Below are 9,950 nucleotides of genomic sequence, written 5' to 3'. Positions count from 1 at the left end.
TAGGCAGGACCTCTCAGCCCCCGGGCACCTCCCCGCCTGCAGCGCGCCGCGCTATAGGAAGTGGAGAACCAGGACGGGTGGTGGTGGTGGCAAGTCAACCAAGTCAGCCAAGAACTGGCGTTTGCCACGGGAACCAGCTTAAAAAGAAGCGCTGGGCACGGCCGCAGGACACCACTGCCGGATCAAACGACACAAACCCTCTTCCCGGCTGTGCGGGGGCCAGCGCGTACTAGGGCAGGGCCCCCCGGCGTACAGCTTGTAAGGAAACGAGCACAACTGCGTGGCATCCATTTCTTTTTAGAAAAGCGAACCCTGTATTCACAGTACTTGACACATGAACAAACCCTGCTTGTGCTGAAGTTTCCTGCCCAGAGCACGGGGGTTGGACTCAGTCTTTTGAGGTCTCTTCCAGCCCTTCATTTCTAGGATTTCTATGCTTCTTCCTACAAATAGTAACCAACCATGAAAGCACACGGGGGACTTGGGAATTTGAGAAAAGCATAATCTGCTTTATTTTTTTTTAAGTTTTTTTTTTTATTTAAATAAGGAGAATTCTTTCATATGGAAAGAGCTAATACAATCACATATTTGAAAGGAGAAACAATAGGTACTGAAAACGAGGGGAAAAAAAGGGCAATAAAGAGTGTGCCACAACTGGCCTGGTGATGCAGTGATTCGAGTTCCGGTCCAAGGAAAAGTTTCCAAAAAATATAATAAACAGGTTGCACGTTACACATTTATCCATCGTCTGCCCTTTCAAATATCTGGTCTACATGAAAAGACAAAGAGAGGAAAGGCCAAAAAAATTTTACTATACAGGTCATGAGGTTAAAAGCCTGAAGGAGTACAATATCCCCTTGAGAAACAACGAATGCAATTTATACAGAACCAGAGAAAGGATCCAGCTAGGGACAATGCCTTGACATGCTACAGAGGGAGCAGGTGAGTGCCTTGTTGCTGCTGCTACCGGCGATTCCCAGCGCTACCGGTCAGGAGGTGACTGCAGACATCTTGAGCCAAGGATGAATCGTCAAACCCAAGGTGGGGGGAGGACGGGGCTGTGGCCACTACGGGGTCTTGGTAGCCTATGGATTTAAAAATGGAAAAAGCCACACACACGCACACCCACACACACCACATGGGGACTGGTTCTGTCTCTTTGAAGTTGCAACTCCACTGCTTTAATTATTCGATCAACTCTTTTGGACCACAACTACGTTAAGAGGATTTAGATGCCTATGGTTGGTGTAATTCCTTGTTCGTAAGGAAATCTGACGAGGAAACTGGGCGGTTACCTGTCAAAAGGAACCAACATTAAAAAAGAAAAAAGGATTTAATCTGTGCTCAGCCCGTCAGAAGCAAAACACAAGGAAGGAAGACAGTGTAACAGGACAGATCTTGGCATGCAGTTGTGCTCGCTCGCTCAGAAGGTGAATCGTGTAGCCTGCAAAAAGGTGAAACTGTAGAGGTGCTAACTTCTGGTTGTACATACCCATACGGACACATGGGAACCACAGGGCAGCTTGTTGCTTTGCAGCATTCTTCTGAATGGAGTGCCTCTCGGCATGCACGCACACGTTTGAGATTCAATGAGCTGCAAACACCTTGGGAGTTGCTGACCACAGTATAACAGAGCCAAGAGCGAGTGATGGAAGGTCAGCGGCGATACCTGCTTCACTGGCAGTGTTGCTGCTTTCACCTTTTCAGGAGCTTCCCCCCCCCCCAAACTAATGGCTAAAAGAAGGCTGAAATCAAGGGAAGGAAAGAGCACTGAACATTTCTTGGCAGGCCGGCAGTCACTGTGCATAATGCACTAGTATTTACATACATGTACTTTGGGCCTTCAGCTGAACAACGTGGTTAAAAGGCAGCAAAGCGTCAGCCTCCAAATATTTCTGCTCTGGCTCACAGTGGCTGAGAACATGGATCCCACCTCCTCCTCTCACTTCAAAGCATATCTGTCCTAGCAGCAAGAGCCAAAGTTCAGCGGCTGGTTTCCAGTCAAAGCAAATTCCCGCAGCAAAGGAATGAGCTGTAAGGGCCCCCACACTTCAGCAATGGAGATGGCGAGTGGAAGTTATCACTGATAAACCAGCATCTCCAACCTCCCCCTTCCCAAGAACGAGTTCCTAATAACTCTCATCAGACACCTTTGCATTTCTGATCCTTGAGGAGACTTTCCATTTGACTTTCAAAAGCACCATGCACTGCATTAGCCTCTCCTACTAGGTCTAAAACTAAATGAACAAAATGAACAAACAAAAAGGAGGCAGAGAAGGATATTGCACCTTAAAAGTCTGGGCTCTAAAACTGCTTTCCATCAGACAACAATCCACTGAGTGAAAGAGCCTTGTAAACCGCAGCTGACAGTCACGCAAAGGTGATGAACGGAATGAAGCTCACATGCATTTCTTGGCCTTTCCCGCACAGAATAATTCAGACATAATATATAAATAGAGCAGTGAAACATTTACTTTTTCACCTAGACCTACAACATCAAATACGTATAAATAAATTCTAGTGTTTTATTCTGTTTGGGGTGGGTCAGGAGGGGGGAAGAGAGAAAGAAGGCTGACCCTTTTTAACAGGACATACTGTAGTTCTGATGCCATTTACAACCAGAGGGGGACTGCAACGTCTTGTGTCCAGCAGTAACCTGATTTCTCCAACACACAGGACCACTCGAAAGTCATATGAGGAAGGAAAGAGGTTAGTGTCTTTGAAAAGCATTAACTGTGTCTAGGGGTGGGAAAGGGAGAGAAGAGGGGCCTGGATAAGCTCTTCAGTCAATACAGTTAAGATTCTGGGCTGATATCAGCTTGAGCCACCTGGGCAAAAAACCGGGGGAGAGCAGCGGTGGCGGAGGGAACGGGGGTAAGGAGATGATGCAAAATAAATTGAGACTGTTCCACTGCTCACGATGTTCCAAGATGACAAGGGGGCTGGATGAGTTACTGGTGGGGCAACCTTTGGAAAACATCTGGAGCAGGAGCAAAGGTGAGCAGATGAGGATGCGGGTTTAGGGAATTTTTGAAGGCTGGAAAGTACATCACTAAAATCTCAAACCATGTACTCTGTAGGATGCTAGAGAGATGCTGACACTCTGCTGTGAAGTTAAAATCCACAAAACAATAAAGGAAAAAAAACATTAAAAAGAAGTACCATCCTATCCTGTTCCCTTCAGGGGTCTTTACCTGGGACTAAGGGGGACATTTACTATATCTAAGTTAGTTCAGATTTCTAGGTTCTGTCAAAGGTATTGTAGAAACATCCTGATTTATACCCAGCTCAAAACTTCGACTGCATCTCTAGAAAATTCTGAAAGATCTTCACTTGTACAAAAAACAAAAACACAAAACGAAAAAACCTCCCTTTCATTCAGATCCCTTCCCAAATACATTCTTTGTTCAAAATGTCGTCTTTGGAACCATTGGCAAATTAGTTGCTGTCACCTAGCCCAGGCAGATGGGACAGCTGGTTAGCGAGCTATCAGCTATCGCAGAAACAACACTTTCCTTTCCGTTAACATCAGAGCAACAAGAGTCCACTCCTTGTTTTTAAACAGCTGAGCAGTTCTTGGCTGGAGGCGGTTCAGTTTACTTAAGACTGTTGTCAGCTTTAAGACCCAAACATCTTCCAAAACTACTTGTGCATCAGTCCTGTAGTACAGGCACACGCTCACACACACGCACACACACTCACAAACCACATCTGATCAATAAAACACCTCAAAACAAAAACCTTAACTTCCTCCCACTGGGACCTTTAAAAGCACTACCGAATTCTGAGGACTGTATGCAACTCAGCCAAAAGGAAAGACCTATTTTCTCTTAATCAGAAGGAGAGAAGACAAAGATGATGATTCCAAACAGCCACGCTTCTAATGCAACAACCCCCTCCACCCCCCAAAAAACCAAAACCCAACAGGATTTTCTTTGTGTGCTGTGGCTGCTCTGCAGAGGGGATTCCCACTAGCTTGTTTCCATGGCAAGTTGTGCAAAAGGCTGTGGAGTCAGAAGGAGAAAGAGCAAGACCCAGAGGAGAAAACAGAAAGCTCCGGGGGACGAGCACAAAACAGAGCAACCGAGGGGATGGGAAGCATAGAGAGAGCATCACAACTACAAAAAGTAGTCCAAATAGACCCGTTGGCTTTTGCCAACTCTTCTGATCCATGCACAATTCTTTGACAGTTTACGCTTTGTAAATCCGTGATTTCTGAGCTGCTGCACACGGGGCAGTTACAAAGGGGTGGGGAAAGGGCAGGGGGGGGAACAACCCACCAGAAACCAACTCGATCCAAATGAGCCTATGGCAGAAACTGGGTGTCTTTCCTTAAAAAAGGAAAATGCCACAATTTGTTGTATACAGGGCACCCTGAAGCTACAGTTAAGTGGTGCAAGTTTCAAGATTAATGCATCGATCTACTATATACCTTTGTTACACGTTTACCTCTAAAGCAAGCACTGCTTCTAGCTTAAACAAAAATACTGAAAAGTTACCAAATGCCTTAACTGTCCTTTATGCCTCTTAATCAGCTCATTTGGAAGGCTAAACTGCTGGAGGAGGGGAGGGGAAAAGCACCCAAAACACCACAATTTAAGAGTCAAAACTCTCAAGGGAGCACAGAACCGAACACCAAATTAAGCAGGGTTCTGTCCAAGCACGTGATTTTGGTCTGGGGGATTTTCTGGAAGCTATGGGGATGGGAGGGTGGGGTAAAGAGAAAGGGGAAATGAGAACATATAAAAAAATCGCTATAAACAAAGATATAGCTTTTTTTGTAAAAACCTCAGCTGCCTTTAAAATGAAAAGCCTCAACCTGGCCCCCTCCCCAGTTGCCACTCCGCTGAGACAGAAGTAGGGAACGTGATCACTGGGCTTTGCCAAATGAACTACCTGCAAGGGAGATGGTAGGGGCTGGGGGTAGGAACAAAAAGATGGCTCGAGCCACTCAATAGTCACATGGGGATGGGTAGTCGGTTTGTTTTTAAAGCAAGCAAGTCAATGTCAAATCCACCGTTTCAAACTGCTTTGTTGGGAGAGGGGCTGAGAGAGGATGTCGTTTTCGTCAGTCCGGGCTAGGATGGGAGTGATCTGGTGAGACTTTCACGACGCCAGGCTGAGCCTCCCCCAGCCGGGAGGGTGAGCTGGGGACGCTCCTACGCCTTGCTCTCCTCCACTTTGACCGCTTGAGGTTTGATGGCTCCCGTGCGCACCGGCTTCAGCTGGTTGGTGGAGGATGCCTCTTGCAACTTCACTGCTCCCAGGTTGGTTTTATTTTCATCCACTCGCTGTTTTGCCTTTTGACAAAGAGAAACACAGCATCAGTTCACATGGGGACCCAGGAACAAAAGGATGAGGGCCAGCTTCACAACAGTGCCCGGGCACCTAAGTCCAAGGAGCAAACCACAAATGCCCCATCTTAATGCAGAGGGGCCCAAGGACACCACAGGGTCAGCTACTGTGTGCACCCAGAGCTCCCATCTTGAGGGGGCCAAACCCCCATCCCCCACCACCGCCCAGGACAGTTCCTCACCAAGCAGGCTAACAGCACGGCTGGGACAGGACACTCAATACACCTTTCCTCCTGTTGATATTGTGCCACTATGATTTGGTTAGCTTTGCTGATTGGGCTCAACATACTTTATTTGGTAAGGCAAGTGTACACCTATGCTCACACATGCATGCACATACAGGATTATCAAGGGGGAAACTAAGTTCATATCCTAGCACACTAACAGATTAGGCTGGGTCGTCACAATGGTAGGAACTCTACCAATCTGACTGTGTGCGAGAGCAGATACCATTAGGTCAATGCTCAACAGTATCAACATGCCCTACCTGTTGCACATAGTGTCCCTGCATGGAGCCCATACTGACTGCTGGTCCAGATGGCTTCCCACTAGGGCTGGCAGAGCTAGGCCTGGAAATCAAAGGGTTGAGAGCACACATGGCCTAGGTTACTACAACGGAACAAAAGCCTGGTCTGCATGAAAGTAAGGAGGAACCAGCAGGCTTGGACTGGGGAGCTCTTAAAAACCGTCAACCCAAGCAAGATTATGCGTCACTGGGCAGGGGGAGAGGATACATCTAAGAGTCGCAAAAATCCTTTCCCACCTCAAAAGGAGGATCAGAGCATGGAAGGCCGGGCCGGGAGCTTCTAGTTCTTGGGCTCAAAAGGTAGAACTGGAAGGAAGCCACATATCTGACGCCCCAGCATGGCCGCCTTAGTAAGAGCACCTTCTACTGGCATCAGACCTTCAAGGCTCTGACACAAAAACCGGTCACACTTTTTTGCATTTCTCCCAGGCCAATTACAGCAGTTTATGGGCTCCCTGCCATGAGAGCAAAGCCCCAACACTATGCTTGGAAATCAGTATTCAGACTAGCACAGATTCCATTTTTGAAATTATATTAATGGATCTCAGTCAAAGAAGCATGACGCAAACACTGTTTCACTCCAACGTTAAACATTACCAAGCCTTTCCCACCACACTCAACCCGGTGCTACGGACAGAGCTCTGCAGATCGTTTACCTGTACGTGTGTGGAGACGGTACAGATCCTCCGGAGGACATGTTCTGTTTGCCATCTGTGAAATGAAACCCTTTCATTTCCATTTGAGAGGACTAAGGAGGAAAGTGAGTGAGAAAATATCATCTTTGCATCTACTTGGCAAGCACTCCAATCACATTTTTAGCCTCCCTGCTCCCCTTGTGATGTTGGCAAATACCACTTGCCTCCACTTTACACACGGGGAAGCGTGCTATGCCAGTGAAAGGACTTGCCTATTTTTGGTTGCACAAGCAAAAAGGAAATCTCATCCCTAGTGCTCTCTCCTCTGGAAAAGAACCCGTTGCTTACACGAAGGCATTGAAGCTGATGGGGCATTGCAGTATCTGCTCAAACAGGGCTTTTTGACAACAGCGCTGTATTTCACGAGCAGCAGTCCATCTGCACCTGGGAGCTGACTATGCCTGGCAAGGAACGCAGCCCACAGCTGCTCTCTCTGGACACTGCAAAACTGGACCGAGGCATGACCCTGCCTTCTGAAAACAGAAGGCGGCACAGCAGCACAACCCAACAGACTGCTGGCCTGGGCTATGGAGATGGGAGGAATGGAGCTGCTCTGCTCCAACCAGCTGGTAGATAAGGAGCCCCCCACAAGTAAATCCCCCTCCTCATTAACTGCAGGCCTATAATAGGTGGTTCTTTTTTCAGGGAACGGTGCAAAACCCAAGTGCAAAGCTTCTTAAAGAAAGCCCAGGTGCGAGCTCTTACCTCCCTGCTGGTTGCAAGAACAGAAGGCTGGGATCCAGGCGGGAGAATCCTGCGGGGTGCTCCGACAGGCAGATTCTGCCCCTGGGGAAGCTGGATGGACTGTGGTAAGATCAGTGGCTGCTGGCCAGAACCGTAACGGGGCAGAGGAAGCTGGGACCCAGGCATAGGCATCGTTAGCTGCATGACAATTACATGTGGTTACTGAGAGAAGGAAGGAGAGTGCAGTTCAACATGCTAGCTGCTCAATGAGCCACCAAAACCCCCCCAAAACACATCACCGTTAAAGAGGGACTTTCATACTGCAATGTGTGTCCATGTAGAGCTGCCAACACCCTGTAGCCACACCACACCAAGTGTCCTTTGTATAAAGCGGTGGCCTAAGGTGCGCGCTCTTTACAGAGGGCTTTGCTGATTGCCTTGAGCCTTCCTCACTGCTTTGTCAGTCTTCAGGGTCGCTGCCCATATGAGCCTTCTCCGTGGTGCTGGCAGCCACCGGGGCATCAGACAGCTCACATTCTTTTCACCTCAACTTCCACATCCAAACCATGAATGACTTGTGCCCCCAGCGGCTGGTGGGGCACGGTGGCGGCAAGCAGGGAAGCTCCCGCAGATGCCGCCGGCACTGTCAGCAGCTGGGGGGAGGGGAGGTGGCAAATGCTGACCAAAGGTCGGCGACCACCCACAACCACCACCGGCAGAGGCAGCCAGCGTGGATCGCCCGCAGATGCCACCACCAGTGTCAGCAGCAGGGTGGCAAGCAGTGACCACCCACAGGGGCTGCTGACAGTGTTAGCGGTGCCTTTCTGCAGGGGGTGCACCTGTGTGCACCCCATGTGTGTCGCCCCGATCCAAGCAATTGGCTATTCTCTTTTGCTGATGTGATTTTGAGGCCTGTGCCGCCAGGAAGGCTGGTGCTTTAGGTTCCAACCCCCACAGGCTTCAACCCCGTCTTGAAACAACTGATGAGGGGAGTGGTTAAACGTGACTGAAAACTGCACCTTAGAACTCAGTGGCAATTAAATGAGGCCAAATTTTCAAAGGGGTCATAAAACCTGGAAGAGGATGAGGGGCAAAAAGAGACTACTGGCCTCTGATCACCGACAGGCCCAGGATCGTTAGCAAACTGTGCCACTTTGTATTCAATTAGGAGTGGGTGCCACCACTTAGCAGGCACTTTGCACGGGGTTTTCTTTCTTTACAAAAAAGTTTTCTCTGCTCTGTAGCCTCTTGTTCCCTCTTACTTGCTCTGGCAGTCTTTGCAATTGCTGCATTTGGGACTTCCCATGACTGCTTTGCAATGAGAGGAGCAAGACATCACCACCACGTGATCCAGGCAGGAGAAACCTAGTTATGGTTTGTCAGGAACCTCTGCACCTCCCCTAGCTAAGCTGTCTTTTGGGTTACCTAGCTTTGCGCTCTCAGCTTCTGCAGCATACAAGTCCCTCTTTAAGCAAAAATAAAGGTTCAGAATATTCTGGCTTTTCATATTTTTTTAACACAATGTATCAGACAGCGTAAGCTAAGCTTCATGAAAACCATCAAAAGCCAATCAATGAATGGATGGATCCAGCACGTGGTATGAACATATCAATCTTCCCAGCAGGACTCACTCAGCCTCTGGGAACTATGTGTAAGAAAGCTGAAGGAGAGGTGGCAACTCTAGAAAGCAGGGAGATATTTTGTGGAGATACCTTCAGGACCAGGATGCTCCAAGAGTTGAAATGAGAAGAGATGAGGGTCATTGGCTTAAGGTCAGACAAACTTTCTCGAGAAATCTGGAGGATGAGTTATACGTTTTTACCAAGTATGAGGGACCCAGGGCTTGGCCCAAGTGGAGGCATGGTTCCTTGTGAAGAGTTTATTCACAAAAGCCCATAGCTTACCACAAATATCTACTAAGACCCAGTCTCAGATGCTGGAGTCATGAGCACACACAAAAAACAAAGCAGCATGCAACCTTTGTTCCTAACCTGTGTAAGCTGGGAGTCCATCATCTGCGAAGCTCCCATACCAGCTGCCTGATTTATCTGGCCTTCATAAACCAGCGTCTGGCTTCCATTCATTGGCTGGTAAGGGGACCCAGACTGTGTTTTCACCATCTCCAAGGGCTGCATGCCTGGGAAGGCGGAGTATGGAGGCTTTAGAGCCGTGCCTCCCGTCAAAACCATGGTATTGGGCTGAGACAGACTGGGGTGCATGTACACCTGAGACCTGAAAAAGAGAAACACTTAAACACTGCCCTTGGGCCCTTTTGAGACTGCACTTCTCCCCAGTTCATCCCCTATACCCCATGTGGATGGCAGTCAGGTCACACAATGAAGTGCAGCATCAAGCCAAACAACAGGGAAACAAAAGCCCTTTTGTCAGTAGAATTCAGTTTTCCCCAGTCTTTCACGCTCACCCTAACACCCTTTGGGCTAAGCCCCTGGTTTGAGGCCCCACAGGAACTTTAACATCGACTTCACCAGAAACAGCCGACTCTTGATGAACTTCAGTCTAATGGTGGCAACGAGGCGACTGCAGTAGTAAGCAACTCCCACTGCAGATGGGGTGGCAGAAGCTGTCCCTGGAAGGTGAAGGTCTGCCAAGACCTTGCTGTGATGTCCAGCAGCTGGAGAGCGCCAAGGCATCTTAGCCAAGAATCCATATTTTATTGGGTTGGCTTATTTT

At 48.5% G+C, this 9,950-nt stretch overlaps 1 protein-coding gene across 9 annotated transcripts in view; it reads right to left on the bottom strand.

The window, feature by feature from the left end:
- Nucleotides 1-485: 485 nt before the first annotated feature.
- Nucleotides 486-9,950, bottom strand: part of PRRC2B (proline rich coiled-coil 2B) — a 58,430-nt gene continuing 48,965 nt past the window's right edge. For 6 of the 9 annotated variants that reach the window (XM_019540822.1, XM_019540818.1, XM_019540821.1 and 3 more), the window contains exons 28-32: nucleotides 9,251-9,491; nucleotides 7,281-7,457; nucleotides 6,537-6,628; nucleotides 5,842-5,923; nucleotides 486-5,300 (exon numbers count right to left, since the gene is read on the bottom strand). In XM_019540822.1, the coding sequence (XP_019396367.1) occupies nucleotides 5,160-5,300; nucleotides 5,842-5,923; nucleotides 6,537-6,628; nucleotides 7,281-7,457; nucleotides 9,251-9,491 (733 nt within the window). In that variant the 3' untranslated portion in view covers nucleotides 486-5,159. The remainder of the gene's footprint in view (nucleotides 5,301-5,841; nucleotides 5,924-6,536; nucleotides 6,629-7,280; nucleotides 7,458-9,250; nucleotides 9,492-9,950) is intronic. The other 3 variants (XM_019540824.1, XM_019540826.1, XM_019540827.1) reach the window with 3 other exon arrangements.

The sequence above is a fragment of the Crocodylus porosus genome, unplaced genomic scaffold (assembly GCF_001723895.1).
Source record: "Crocodylus porosus isolate Cpor-Errol unplaced genomic scaffold, CroPor_comp1, whole genome shotgun sequence".
NCBI classification, from domain to species: Eukaryota; Metazoa; Chordata; order Crocodylia; family Crocodylidae; genus Crocodylus; species Crocodylus porosus.
The sequence above is the reverse complement of the archived record's forward strand: the minus strand, read 5'-3'. Positions and strand labels throughout refer to the sequence as shown.